The sequence below is a fragment of the Kogia breviceps genome, chromosome 17 (genome assembly GCF_026419965.1).
Source record: "Kogia breviceps isolate mKogBre1 chromosome 17, mKogBre1 haplotype 1, whole genome shotgun sequence".
NCBI lineage: Eukaryota > Metazoa > Chordata > Mammalia > Artiodactyla > Physeteridae > Kogia > Kogia breviceps.
Window position 1 is genome coordinate 46,194,974 of NC_081326.1, and position 15,180 is coordinate 46,210,153.

General features: G+C 46.9%; 1 protein-coding gene across 2 annotated transcripts in view; it reads left to right on the plus strand.

The window, feature by feature from the left end:
• The window catches only part of BAALC (BAALC binder of MAP3K1 and KLF4), an 85,072-nt gene that overhangs the window by 63,991 nt on the left and 5,901 nt on the right, over positions 1–15,180 (plus strand). Inside the window, exon 2 of one of the 2 annotated variants that reach the window (XM_059043143.2) lies at positions 6,091–6,257. The exons of the other annotated variant lie outside the window; for it this stretch is intronic. Within the exon in view, the coding sequence (XP_058899126.1) occupies positions 6,091–6,257 (167 nt within the window). The remainder of the gene's footprint in view (positions 1–6,090; positions 6,258–15,180) is intronic. 2 annotated transcript variants of the gene reach the window in all.

Below are 15,180 nucleotides of genomic sequence, written 5' to 3' on the forward strand. Positions count from 1 at the left end.
TCACTCCCTGTTGCCTCTCTGCTTCCCTCGATGTGTTCTCCACTGTCTGCTCTTGGCCCCTGGTGCCCTCAGCCTCCCCTTCCTGCCTTGCCACCTTCCTCCTGGGTCAACATCTGGGTTACCTTGTGGGGGAAGGGGGAAGGGAGCTGTGTTCCATGTCCTCTAACCCCCTTCAGGGCCTGGCCATGGGCAAAGGGGAGGATTGGGATCAGGTTTGCATCTTGAAGTGTCTTAGGGTGGGACAAAGTGGGGGTCATCTGGACGCAGGCTGGAAGCACCATGGTGCATTCGGTGGATGGCTCAGTAGGGCCTCTTACCTGCCCTCAACCCAGGTACCAGGTTATGACCCACAGAGAAAATGGTAACATCCATATGGCCCCTTGCGGTAAACAAGGCAGTACTGGCCAATGTTGAATCCCACTCAGCAGCCCCAAGAGCAGGAAGCACCTTACACTTAGGTAAGCAAGGTACCTGCCTTGGTCTTGTGCTTTAGAGACCCCGCTTTCTGCCCACTGCCCCCAGGCTCCACCCTTCCATACAGGGCAGGTTATCCAGGGGCCAAGGGATCATACCTACCAAAGCCTCCATCCCTCCTTCAGGACCAGTTGCCTTTTTTCCCTCAGTCCATCACAGACAAATATGTGATCCTATGTGCGTGATTAATACACAGCTCACAGCACTTGTGACTCACTATGTGAGTTTGACAGAACTGGTACTGATCTTATACCCTCTTTGATCAGACAAGTTCAATCTTGGGTGTTCCAGCAATGTCAGATTGCCATAGATATTTCCAAATGCTTGTGTTCAGATTTTATACTTATCCCACAGCAGACCAGTAACAACAGTTCGCCTGGACCACAATGAGAAGCTCTAATTTATTTATATCTATCTATCTATCTATCTATCTATCTATCTATCTATCTATCTATCTATCTATGTGTGCCATGCTGCAAGGCTTGCGGGGTCTTAGTTCCCAGAGCAGGGACTGAACCCGGACCCACAGCAGTGAAAGCACTGAGTCCTAACCACTGGACCACTAGGGAAGTCCCAAAGGTCTGTTTTAGACTCTTCTGTGGGTGCCAGGACCCTGGAATTACCAGCCCAAATCACACCAAACCTGCTTCCAGGGTCTTCATGGGCCTCTTCACCTGCTTCATTCTCTGGGTTTGCACTCCCCTAGGCCAAGGGACAGCTGTTTGCGGGAGCAGTGGGGATGGAGATTGAGTATGTGTGCTGGGGTGTCTATACACATGCATTTGAGGCACTGTTGGTACAGGATGATGGGAGGGTGGGAAGAGAAGGGGGGTAGGCTGCCAGCTGGTGGAGGAAGAGGCCACAAAGATTTGGGGCGAGCCCAGCTGAAGGAATCCGTTTCTCTGCACATCTAGAACTTAATCACAGTGCATGCCAGTCAGGAAACTTTGGACCAGGCATCTTCTATTGTGACTTACAATGCTTTGAATTCTGATTTCTATCCCATGGCCATGGTCGAGAGCCTGCGCTTTGCAGAGCAGGTGGGTGACATGTGGACATGTGTGTCCTTTGGATCATTACCCCCTCAGCTGCACTGGGACTGCAGCCTCATCAGTTCTGCTCCCCCCTCCCTTAGTATATCAGATACACTGTGCCTGCCTCATGGCAAATAATTCCTCAACACCCTGGGAAAGGATTTTGTTTGTTTTCCTTAAGTTTGATTGAAAGCAAACCTAGGCTAACATCCCAAAAGTAAGATAGGCAAATGACTTGACAATTAAAAAACACATACACGCAATTAGCCAACAGGCACATAAATAATATCTCTAGTAAATCAAGAAGTATAAACCAAAGCAATGAGATAATTTATTTTGCCTCTTCAATTGGCAAAGATGAGAAGCAAGAAAACGTTCAGTGTTTGTGAGGGTTTTGGGAACATTGCCATTTCATATACTGTTAGCAGAAGGGCAATAGGGTGATTGGAGAAAGACTTATAGAGATAAATCTGGCAATGAATTGCAAAAGACTTTAAAATGTGTCTTTAAAAAGACTTTAAAGACTTTTCAGTGTCTTTTGAAATCTTGAAGACGTTGCATAGTTTCCTTACATCTGTTAGTTGCTGATGAAAAGCCTGATGTCAATCTCATTCTTGATTTTTTTCCTTCTTATGAAAATTTTCTTGTTATCAATGACATTCTGAAATTTCACTAAGATCTGTCTGGGTTGCGTTTTTCTTTTTATTTGTCCTGCCAAGTGCTTGGTAGGCTATTTCATATATTTTTTAAAAATTTTATTGAAGTATAGTTGATTTACAATGTTGTGTTAATTTCTGCTGTACAGCAAAATGGCTCAGTTATACATATATATTCTTTTTCATATTCTTTTCCATTATGGTTTATCACAGGATGTTGAATAGAGTTCCCTGTGCTATAGAGTAGGACCTTGTTGTTTATCCATCCTATATATACTAGTTTGCATCTGCTAATCCCCAACTCCCAGTCCTTCCTTCTCCACCTCTCCTCCCCCTTGGCAATCACACGACTGTTCTCTATGTCTGTGAGTCGGTTTCTGTTTCATAGATATGTTCACTTGTGGGGTATTTTAGATTCCACATATAAGTGATATCATATGATATTTGTCTTTCTCTTTCTGACTTCACTAAGTGTGATAATCTCTAGGTCCATCCATGTTGCCATTATTTCATTCTTTTTTATGGCTGAGTGACATCCCACTATATATATATATGTCACATCTTCTTTATCTATTCATCTGTTGATGGACATTTAGGTTGCTTCCATGTCTTGGCTATTGTAAATAGTGCTGCTGTGAACATAAGAGTGCATGTATCTTTTGGAATTATAGTTTTGTCTGGGTATATGCCCAAGATTGGGATTGCTGGATCACATGGCAACTCTGTTTTTAGTTTTTCGAGGAACCGCCATACTATTTTTCATAGTGGCCGCACCAATTTACATTCCCTTGGTAGGCTGTTTCAGTTTGGGCTCTCATGTCTTGCTTTAGTTCTGAGAAATACTTAGTATTATTTCTGTGAGTATTGCTTCTGCTCAATTTTTTTCTGCTCCTGCTTTCTGGAACTCCTCTTAGATTAAGGTTGTAATTTCTGGATTTCTATTCTGTGTTTTTTGTTGGTTTTTTTTTTTTTTTGTGGTACGCAGGCCTCTCACTGCTGCAGCCTCTCCCACTGCGGAGCACAGGCTCTGGACGCACAGGCTCAGCGACCATGGCTCACGGGCCAGCCCCTCTGCAGCATGCGGGATCCTCCTGGACCGGGGCACGAACCCGCGTCCCCTGCATCGGCAGGCGGACTCCCAACCACTGCGCCACCAGGGGAGCCTCTATTCTGTGTTTCTTAATGTGTTTTTCATACGTTCACTTAACCCTTCCAGGAGAATTCCTTGGCTTGCTCTTCCAGTTCACCAAATTGCTCTTTAATGGGGCCTGTCCTGCTATTCAGCTTCTCTATTGAGTTTTTAAAATTCATTTCAACAGTTAAAACTATTATTTCAGGGACTTCCCTGGTGGTGCAGTGGTTAAGAATCCGCCTGCCAATGCAGGGGACGTGGGTTCAATCCCTGGTCCGGGAAGATCCCACATGCCGCGGAGCAACTAAGCCCGTGCACCACAACTACTGAAGCCTGCACACCTAGAGCCTGTGTTCTGCAACACGAGAAGCCACCGCAATGAGAAGCCCACGCACCACAATGAAGAGTAGCCCCCGCTCCCTGCAACTAGAGAAAGCCCACGCGCAGCAACGAAGACCCAACACAGCCAAAAATAAATAAATAAATAATTTTTTTAAAACCGAAACTATTATTCCAAATATTTCTAATTGAACCTTTCTGGTCACTCTTGTCCTCATATTATCTTCCCTTATTTTTCTGAGCAGATTAAATACACTTACTTAAAATTCTGTACTACATCCTGTATTAATTCCATTTCCTTTGAGGTCTCCATTATAGAGTTTGTTGTCTCTCTTTTTTGGTGTTGACCTTCTCCAACTGTTTGTATATTCTTATTTTTGTACTAATTTCTGTCACTGAAATTTCCTGTTAGAACATCAGCTGCATCTATTTAAGAAGCCAGCTTGGAAGGCAAGGATGGAAACAACTATTGGCTTACTCTACTGGTACTGTTTTCAGAAAGCCAGCCTTCTTGGCATGACTTTTCTCTTTCTCTCAGGTGTCACTAGCCCCCGAGAGCACTGCCCTTCTCTCTGAGCCAAGGCCCTCTCTGTGCTGTTTCTACTCACTATACTTCTGACACCAAATGTGTGGGGTTTTATCCCCCAAATCAACCGATTCTCCAACTCTCCAGACACCAACTGGGTGTCCTATGACTCAATTCAATTCTGACACTAACTATCTGGGGTTAGCACAGACCCACAGGTTAAGGGCCCAGTGCCCCAAGACTGCCTCTCCCACACTTCAGACACCAGTTGCAAGTGCCAGGCTGCCACCTGTATTTCTGACCAGCTGGCTATAAATCAGGGTTCTCATACCCCCTCCTCAGGTTCAGTAATATGCTCGAATGACTCACAGAACTCAGGATCACTTTACTTATGTATACCAGATTATTGTAAAAGATATTATAAATGATACAGATGAGCAGCCAGATAAAGAGGTACATCGAACTCCAAAAGAGTTCCAAGTGCAGGAGCTTCTGACAAGCTTCTGATGCTGTGGAGTTGGCGTGTGCCACCCTCCCAGCACATGTCTGCCTTCGCCCACCTGGAAGCTCCCCCAAACGTTGTCACTTAGGGATTTTTATGGAGGTTTCATCATGAGGCATCATCAATTACTAATTCAATCTCCAGCCCCTCTCCCCTCCCCAGAGGTTGGAAGGTGGGGCTGAAAGCTCCAAGCTCCTAATCAAGGTTAGGTCTTCCTGGCAACCAGCCCCCATCTGAAGCTACTAGGGGGCCACCAGGAGTTGCCTTGTTATAACAAGTAGGGCTCCTCTCTGTCCTATCACTCATGAAATTCCAAGGAATTTGGGAGCTCTGGGTCATGAAGTGCGAGCAAGTACCAAATGTTGTAACAAAAGGTGCTGCCGTCACCCCTGTTACTCAGGAAATGGCAAGAGTTTTAGGAACTCTCTGCCAGGAACTGGGGACAAAGACCAAATATATATTTCTTTTTATATCACAATGTCCTACTCTCACAGACTGCTCTGTCATTGCTGACTGGCCTCAGCTGGTGGAGGAGTAGAATGACTGACCGACCTGGCTGCCCTTGGCCTCCCTGTGGCCATGACAGAGCCTCTGCTGACTTCACGTCTCCCACTTGGCACTCGCCCTTATGCTGCCTGGGCCGCCTTTTATCTTTTCAATCAGATACTCTTTATCCATGAATTTCTCTCTGTAGTCCTCCTCTTGCTTTTCTTTTTTTTTTTGGCCATGCCACGTGGCTTGTGAGATCTCAGTTCCTTGACCAGACCACAGGGGTTGAACCCATGCCCTTGGCATCGTAAGTGCAGAGTCCTAACCACTGGACTGCCAGGGAATTCCCTCCTCTTGCTTTTCAATGAGGTTATATTTAAACTTCATTCTATCATTTCTTGGCATTTCATGGAAGGAACACATGCTGAGTCCAATACCTTGAGGTAGAATTATATAAAAAAACGATATATAACCTTCAAACCAGTAACCCACTTCTAGGAATTTATCCTAAGGAAGTAATTAAGAATAAAGCTTAACCCCAAGGAGTTTTATCACAGTAACATTTGATATGAAAAAGTAAAAACAGATCCAATTAGAGGGGTTTAGTTAAATAAATGGGGACACATCCATACAATGACAGAGTAAGTATGTGAAAAATAACATGGCAGAATATTTAAGGGTATGGAAAAAGGTCATTGATGTATTATTAAGTAAAAATTTCAGGTTACAAAATTATTTTAAAGTCTCATTTTTGTAAAAAAACAAAAACAAAAAACCCCACACATGTTCTTATAGAAAATGGTAGCTCTGCATGGTGGGATTTCTGCTTGACTTTTTTTTCTTCTTTTTGGCTGTCTTTTTTTCCACACTCTTGGAGATTGTTTTCAGTAACTGCTATGTGCAAGACTCTAGTCGCATCCTCTGCTTCCCTCCCCCAGGTGGGCTGGAAGATGGCGTGTCCTCCAACAGTGTGCCCCGATCGACAGCCCCAAGTGGAATATCCAACCCAGAGAAGAAGATGAGCTGTGGGGCCCAGTGCCCAAATCCCCAGGGCCTCAGCTCAGACCCCCTGACCCAGAAACAGAATGGCCTCCGGACCACAGAGGTAGGTCGCAGCCACAGAACAGACTTGGTACCAGAGACAGGGGGAGAAGGTTGCTTCAGGGCAGAGCCAAGCTGAGACAGTACCCAGGGAAGGAGCAGTGTTAGCTCACCTTCCCAGAGGAAATTCTCCACCCACCCGTGTGAAAATTGTTGCAAAGAAAATAGCAAGGCTCCACCTCCCACCCCCTGCCTCGAGGGTTGCTGTGTTTTGTTGAATCAGCGGAAATGGGTCCTTGATATTTGCGCTCTAAAGGAAGTGTGTGTTTGTTTAAATACAGCTTTCTTCAAGGACCTCCTTTGCTGTGGGGGCTCTCAGCATCTTGGTAGTGAGGTCTGTACTCGCTACGGGAACGAGTCTCGGGCCAGGCAGTCTGCCAGCTCAGGGGTTGGCAGGGAAGAGGACCTGCACGGCAGGAGACAGGCTTGGTGTCCTACCTCACACCCTCCAGCCAGGTGGGCAGTTGGGAGGGTCTGCAAGGGGGGTTCTTGTTGCAGAATGTGGTGACAACATCACCCCACACCGTTGCTGTTGGAGGTGAGGCAGGGCTGCGTGGACCTAGCTGGCATCCTGTCTGGTCCATTCTCTTCTCTCAGAGCTGTGGCTGGGAAGTGCCCTCCCTGCCGCCCCGACCGCTCCTTAGCGGACCAGCGCAGCGGTCTGCTGTCTCCTCCTCTCCCCACTCCATTCCTTCTCCTCGCTTCCTCATCTTCCCCATCGCCTCCCCACCTTCGAAGTCCACTACTTACCCAATACTCCAAATCCATTTTTCCCCTCTCCCCAGTCAAAACTCACTGGTCCTGTCCCTCAGGCCAGCGCCGTCTGTTTTCTGAGGATCTAACGAGGTTATCTAATGGTGGAATTCTTGCCCACATCAGTGAGTTCCCTTTCTAAGCTTTGGTCAGAAAACCTGTTGCCAATTCAATTAACTAAGTAGCTTTGCGGGAATCACTGAGTCTCCCAGAGTCTCAGGTTCTTTATCCACACAATGGACATAGTACCAAGATGAGAGAACAGATGGGCCTGTTCTTTGTGAACTGAGAAGTGCTGTGAGAAAGGCAGTAAGGCACCCCGCACCACAAGCCAATGAAAGGAAACACTGGTGGTGGCTCTTCAGACATGTAGAAGGTCATGGGGGGATGGGTAGATCCGAGGGCAGCAGTGGCCTTCCTGGTGTCCTGTATTGCCTGCTTTGTCTGTGCATAAGCTGGCCTTCTAGAGGCCCAAGCATCATTGCCATCTCCCAAGGCAGTCTGGGCCCCACAGAACTATGCTCAGAAGCTTGGTCATTGCTCTAGGGCAGGCCCTGACTTTTGTACCCTAACCTCCTCCCCACACTGTGCCCTCACCTTTTGAGCCAAGATGTTCCATAAATGGGAGGAAGTGGCTTTGCCTGTCACATGCTTGCTTTTCAACCTCACTTCCGTCATCCATCACTTCTACAATTTACAAAGCGCTTTTAGTTCTGCTGGCTCATTGAATCTTCCCAAGAGCATGTAAAGTAAGCGTCATCCCATTTCAGAGACAAGAAAACTGAGATGCACTTGATTGAAGACATGAGTAGATCATATAAGTGCTAGAGATGGGTGTTGGTAACTTTAAATTGACTATTAGAAAAGTGGAGCATAGAGATCGTAAAGTACCTTTTTGTCAAAGAGTAATGTATTAGTCAGCTAATGCCACAATAATGCTGCATGACAAAGCAAATCAACATTCAGTGGCTTCAAACAGCCATCTTTCTCTCCTCACAATCAGCCACAATTTGAATGGCTAGGCCTGACTTCAGGCTCCAGGCTCCAGGTCTAGCTCAGTCTGTTCTGTGTGTTTTATTCTGTGAATCAGGCTAAAAGAGCAGCAGCTCTCTGAGGTATATTATCCTGGCTATGGCAGAAAGCCAGGAGGGCTAACACATTTCATGTCTCTGCTCACACCATACCATCTAACCTCCTATTGGCCAAACCCAACGTCAGTAGTACAGGGAAGTGTACTCTGTCCCCAGTAGAGAGACAGCAAAGGATTAGGGGCAGTAGTGCAATCTGCCACATATAACACATATATAGAAAAATGTACACGTCTGTCATAAGTTCAGTGAATTTTAATAAGGTGACACAGACATATAACCATCTTCCATGTGGAGACACAGAACAGTATCACTGCTCCAAAAGTCCCCTGTGTGCCCCTCACCACGGTAACTGGGATGTGCTAGTCACATCCACACCCCGACAATATAACCACTCTTCTGACGTCTAGCATTCTAGACGAGTTTTGTTTATTTTCGACTTTTATAGATGGCATCATACAGTGTTCGCTCTTTCGTGTCCGGCTTCTCTTGTTCAACATTATGCTAGTGAGAATCATCCATATTGTTGTGAGTTGCAACACTTTCCTCATTTTCAGTGCTATGTATATTTTCATTAAATGAATAGACCACAATTTAACCCTTCTACTTGGAGGACATTTGGGTAGTTTCCAGTTTGGGGCCATTGTGAACAATATAGCTGTTAACATTCTTGTACCCTTCGGTGGACATTCACTTCTCTGGGGTATACACCCAGGAGTAGAATTCCTGGCTCATAGGATGGGGATATATTTGACTTTAGTAGATACTGACACAGTTTTCCGAAGTGGTTATACCACTTTACATGCTAACCGGCAGCAGATGGGTTCCAGTTGTGGACCATAAGAATTTAAGGCCAGTGAGTTGTGCTTCGTCCTGTCTTTCTTAGGCCCGTGAGAGCAGCCTTCTAGGTGCCGCCTGGGGCGCTAAGAACTTCCTTTTTTTTTTTTTTTTTTTTTTTTGTGGTACGCGGGCCTCCCACCTCCGTGGCCCCTCCCGCCGCGGAGCACAGGCTCCAGACGCGCAGGCTCAGCGCGCGGTTGCAGCCGCTCCGCGGCATGTGGGATCCTCCCGGACCGGGGCAGCCGCTCCGCGGCATGTGGGATCCTCCCGGACCGGGGCACGAACTCACGTCCCCTGCATCGGCAGGCGGACTCCCAACCAGTGCGCCACCACAGGGAAGCCCCAGCACTTCCTTGTATTATCTCACTTGATTCTCACAATGACTCTACCGTGTTGATATTGTTGTCTTCAGTTCACAGATAAGAATGGAGGCTCAGGAGGCTCAGGAAAGCTCTCCGCACGCCACACACGCGTGCACTCTGGGAGCTTGTGTGGTGGTTAAAATGGGGCCGGTGGAGCCAGCCTGGCCCGGGCTCCAGACACAGTGAAAACCGTGTCGCGGGGGAGTAAGGACCACGCACCTGACCAACACAGCACCAGGGGCAGGTGTCACACACTGATAAGCTGGCCATAAAACAAAATTGTGAAATTTTGTTTTCACGAATTCAGTGAACAATGCTGTGTTTTAAGTATTTCCAAAATAAGATCAGGGAGCAGATAGCTTCAGTTTTAAGCATTCAGACAATTGCTGAAATGCATCAGGGGTCTTCCTGATGACCTGAGACCTCACCAGCCACCAGGCATCCTGACTTCCTCAAAGGCAAAGGTTTCTACTTAAGGTGTCAGCTTACAAGACAAGTCAACCTCTGATTGAAGCTTCTGTCAGCAGAGCTATCTCGAACCAACACAGATCTCAGCTGCTTAGAATCTGCCTAAGGAAAATAATTTTCTTCCTATTCCGTCCAGGGCCTTGGACATACTGTCTCTTCCTAGCTTGTTTCATACTCCAGGCTGCAGCTTCCTGCGTTTTCTGTGCCTGGCTCAGGCAGGGTCGGGCTCACCTCTTCTGGTCTGCCTTTGCTCCCCCCGAAGATGAACTATTAGCACTTCACCGCGTTCCCCCGGACATCATCGGGCCACCGGCTGATGGTTCTTGAGCACTTTTTTAAAAGCTTGCCTTCTCCAGAAGAACCCGTTCATAAAGCGTGTATCCTCATGCATGTGTCTACACAGTGTTCCCGTTCAGGTTTATAGACCAAGTTTGTCCAGTCCTCACTGGGCCTGGAAAATTTCCTCCTCAGGTCCTATAAGCACTCTTTGGATCCCTTCATCTGATGTTCGTCCAATGAGTGCCATTGGGTGCCAGGCACTCTTCTGATGCCAAGGATCCAAGAGCGGAACAGGTACACATGCCCTTTGCTCTGAAGCAGTTGTCAATTTTTTTTCTTTTTTGATGTTCTAGAAAGGCACAGTTTAATTTTTTGATGTTCTAGAAAGGCACAGTTTAATAGAACAGAGTACTCCGTCTCAAGGAGTTCACAGTCTAGTAGAAGAGACATAGCAGTGCATACACTATTATAACACAGTGTGGTAAGTGCTATTATACAGGGGCTCATGTGATGCTGAGGGATCCCCCAGGAGGGGCACCTCTTGTGTGCTCAGTACAGCGCCTGGCACTTAGCAGGGGAGCAACAAAAGTCTGTCAAGGGATTGAATGAAGAAACCCAACCTGGATGTCAGAGAAAGCTTTCTGGGGGTAGAGAAGCCATATCTGAGAGCAGGGGAAGGAAGGGGGAGGGCTAGCCAGGTGAAAGTGGTGGACCAGGGTTGGGACAAAGGGGCACGTGATAGAGCAGCAGCATATGCCTTGAACTCTCCCAGGTTCTGGAACATGTGCCCAGCTCAGGATGTTGTGCATAGTAGGTGCTCAGTGAAACCACGGGGACCCTGTAGGGTCTTCTATTCAGGCCTCTGTTGTGCAACTTCAGGAGGCAGCTTCTACCACTCCCTTGCATTATGTGCACAGGGCAGTCACAGCCTGCAATGCAGATGCTGCCTTTGGAGTTGAGCAATGTGGTGCTACTGCCTCGGAATCCACCTGTCTCTGTCTGTCCTTTTTGATGCTGCCTGTCCTCTGGTTCCACCGTGCTTAGTCTCCCTGTTTTCTGCAGTCTTCTCAGTACACACCCTTTGCTCCTGCAAAGCCAGCCGCTGCCAATTTTAATGGCGCTGAGCCCGGGGAGGCAGATAATACAGAATAAATGAAGACAGATTTGAAATGGTGCTGCGAAGGAAAGAAAAGGCCCCTGGAAGGGGACCGCAGCTACTCGATTTAACAGAGATGTGGTCCACAGTTCAGATCACTTTCCAGAGGGCCACGAGGGGCAGCTGACGTTGCTGATGCCTGGGAGCAGCTGGGAACAGCAGCGTTCAGAGCCCTTCTCCACTCTCTGTCTCGCCAAACAAACCACGTCTTCTTCTTTCAATTCCCTCTGGCCCCTGTCTCATGCCCAGTATTAATAGGTGCTAACTGGCAGAAAGAGTGTGGCAAAAATGATGTCTCACAAATTGGAACTGTCTCAGTGGGGCGCCCTTTCTCTAGTAAACCTTGATTTGCTCCGGTCCCTTGGGACCTTTCTGACTGTGCAGCATCTGATAAATCATCGACTGTCTCCTCCCCCAGCCTTCCCTGAGCTCAGCAAACAACGCAAGGGGAATCTCTGTAGCTGCTTGTTCTCTCCTGCTAATTAATTGCTCAGGAACTCTGGGCTGCCTCCAGACGTTTACTCTCCAACGTGAATGTGCCCTTTCTTCAGGCTTAGGGCTCTTGTTTTTCCCCTCCAGAGGTATCCCCCCAAGTATTCAGCTAAGGTAGAAAAGCGGATGGTGGATGTAGCTGGGGCAGACGAAGCTCTGAGTCTGTGGCTGGCCTCCCAGTGAGCCTTCACGTCTCCAGAAGTTGCATCTTTTTTTAGTTGCTTTATTATTCTGCGCAAAGTGGCCGGACCTTGCCAAAGAAACTAGCTGATGCCTGGACTGATTCTCAGCTAAGTAGCCTCGTCTTTCTGTGCTTCCTGCCCACCCCTCCCCCTCACCCCCTCCAGTGTCTGTCAGCAAAAGGTTTGGTGCGGTCCAGGAAAGGTAGGTGAAGCCTCAGAGACGTGGATGTGACCAAAGAGGGAGGCCTGATCCAGAAAGGAGGATGGGACCAGCCCAGAATTTCTCCTGGTTGGTGGTAGTACGTGAGGAGAGTTTGGAAAGTAAATATGAGTTTCTCCCAGAGAAACAAAAACATGACATTAAAAGGAGAGCGAAGAAAAGAAACCATTGAGGACAGCCAGAGAGGGAAACCTCTTAGAAGGACACTTTGATGCATATTCTAGTTTAAGGGGAAAAGGAAGCAATGTAGCAGCACAGGGATGTGTGTGTGTGTGTGTGTGTGTGTGTGTGTGTGTGTGTGTGTGTGTGTGTGTGTGGTGATTTCCACAATGCATCTATATATCAGCTGTTACCTTATGTAGATGAAGAATTGCAAAACTCAGTATTCACCTAAGGGTCTGCAGAAAAACCACTTCGATTAGAAGACTCTCAGGGTAGAGACCTTCTTCTTTGTATTCTTCCCTTGCCCTCTGAGCCTGCTTCAGGGGTATGCACCTCGTATGTACTCACTGATTGTTGCTTGAATGAGGTCGGCCTAGGACTTCATTAAGATTAGAAAAATTGGGACTTCCCTGGTGGTCCAGTGGTTAAGAATCCACCTGCGGGTTCGATCCCTGGTTAGGGAACTAAGATCCCACATGCCCCGGGGCAACTAAGCGCGCACACCACAACTACTGAGCTCGCACCTCAACTAGAGTGCCTGAGTGCCACAAACTATTGAGCCCACACACCCTGGAGCCCGGGCGCCACAACTAGAGAGAAGCCCGCGCACTGCAGCGAAGAGCCCATGTGTCGCAGCGAAAGATCCTACCGGCCTCAACGAAGATTCCCGCGTGCCACAACTAAGACTGGACGCAGCCAGAAAAAAAAGATTAGAAAAATTTCCCATGGCTCCACTCCCCACTCACCCCCTTCCCCACCTTTAGTGATTGATGACTGTTCTGTTGGAGCCCAACTGCTCTTCTACAGCAGGTTCTACTGCCCTCCTAGTGTTTGATCTATCTGAGGTTTACGTTGAAAAGCAACAACTCCCTTTGGCATCCGATACCTGATAAATAAAAACCCCTAGACTGAGTTAGCCTGAATTAGTACAAGTGGCTGTGGTCTGCGCGGGATTTGCTTGAGGTGTGGGGAGTTCTTGAGAGTTCTGCCTGAGGCATAGTCTGATTCCTGCCTCCTAGCATCCTGGCCCTTGGTGGAGTCGCTAAGATCAAATGTTTCCTGAATGACCTCTCATTAATGCCAATGAAGCAGCAGCAAATACATTCATGGAATTTGGGAACAGCTGGAGGTCTGTTATTGTGTGTCTCCTTTTAATGGGATTTGACTGAAAAGAGAAAGATGTCTGGAGTTGCAGCTGACAAGGCTCAGGCTTTAATCTTTTAGGAAGGCAGAGAGAAAGGAACTAACATTGTCAGAGTGTCTGCTGTGAGCCAGACACCCTATATAGATGGCATCCTCTTTAACCCTCACAGCTCTGAGTGGTAAGTAGTATCATTCCCCAGCTGGGCAAACAGGCTCGGGAAGGTTAGGTATTTTTGGCCAGCGTGGCAGACGGAATAGTGACTTGGCCGTGTTGGAGTTCAAACCCAGGTCTGTCTGCCTCTAAACCTCATGATCTTCCTTCTCATTTCCTGAAGCAAAATGGTGGAGAATTTAGTGTGAGCACTGGTAGTTGTGGGAGGCTGGGGTGAGGCCCCCACAGCTCACGTCCAGCCTCCCGCCATCTTTAGTTCAACTCACCACCTCTGTTGACATTGGCCTCAAGCAGATTGCTTTAGCCTGAGTGACTTCAGTTGCCTCCTCGGGAAAAGTGAGCACAGCTACATTCCTGGCCGTGTCTCAGGGATGGTGGAAGGAACAATCAATCACGAGCATGATTGAAATCCTAGGAAAGTTCTAGAATGCTTAGGCAGGGCAATGCAGACAGGTGCTGTTCCCCAGGATTTTTTTCTCTTTCTTTCTGAAGATGTATCTTCACACACATGTTCTTCATCAAATTATTTGTCAGAGGTCTATTCTGTGAGGAGCACTAATTTGGACACTGTGGTGAACACAACAGACTGGGTCCCTCCCTCCTTGAAGTTTTAATCTGATGAAGATGTAGAAATAAGTAAACAAGCAAATAAATATATAATCCAAAGTCTGGTTAAAGGCCAAGAAGAAAGTACAGAATACCGGGAGAGAGAATAAGGCGGCCCCATACTGTGTCTGCTGAGAAAATCCCTGCAATGCTCCCTAGGAAATGACTGGCCTTGATTACCTCTGGGGAAAACACAGCGTGGCCAGAGCGTGGGAACAAGTGTTACTTCTCACTGTGCTTTTTCTCTGCTCTTTGAATTTCTTTTACCATAATTATGTATCATTTCTATAATTAAAAAATACTAATTATGCAGAAAATTGGTGTCTGATAAATCATGAACTCAGTAAGCCTTTTTTCTTTGTTGTCTAAAAGGAACCGTGAAAAGGTTGGTGCAGCCCTGTGTTAGGTATATCTGTGCAGTCAAATTAAAGCAGAGAACATTGCTCTTTCCATCCGGGAGAAAATGAGAAAAGGTGAACTGACTTTAGCTGCGCTCTTGGGTCCGGGCCTCCTTCCACGAGAATGAATGAGCTGGGTCGTTGACTTCTAAACACCAAGAGAAACACGTCCATCTGCCAGGAAGTTATCACAGTCAGTCTGGTTACCTTTGAGAAGTGGCAGCCAGTAAGTGACTTTTAATTAAAGAGGCAGTATCAAGAGGACTAAAATCTATGATTCTAAACCTGCAGAAGTTAAAATGAGGCAAGGGAGGAATAGAAAAGCTGTAAAACCAGGTGAGAAACAAGAGTGTGGCCCATTAACAAAAATCAATGGTGATAAAACTCACAAAACAAGAATTTTAGAAGTGAAATTAGCAGACAGCTGCAAAAGGAAAAGGTACTAAATAGGCTTCTCTCAGCATTGAGTTGGGAAGTATAAGATTTTTTTTTTAAGCCAGTAATTGCAATAGGGACATGTTTTCTTTTCCTGTCATTGAATAAAGAGGGTTGGCTGTTAAATTAAAAGGTTTGGCTGGCTAAAAACCACATCAGAGGCGAAAATAT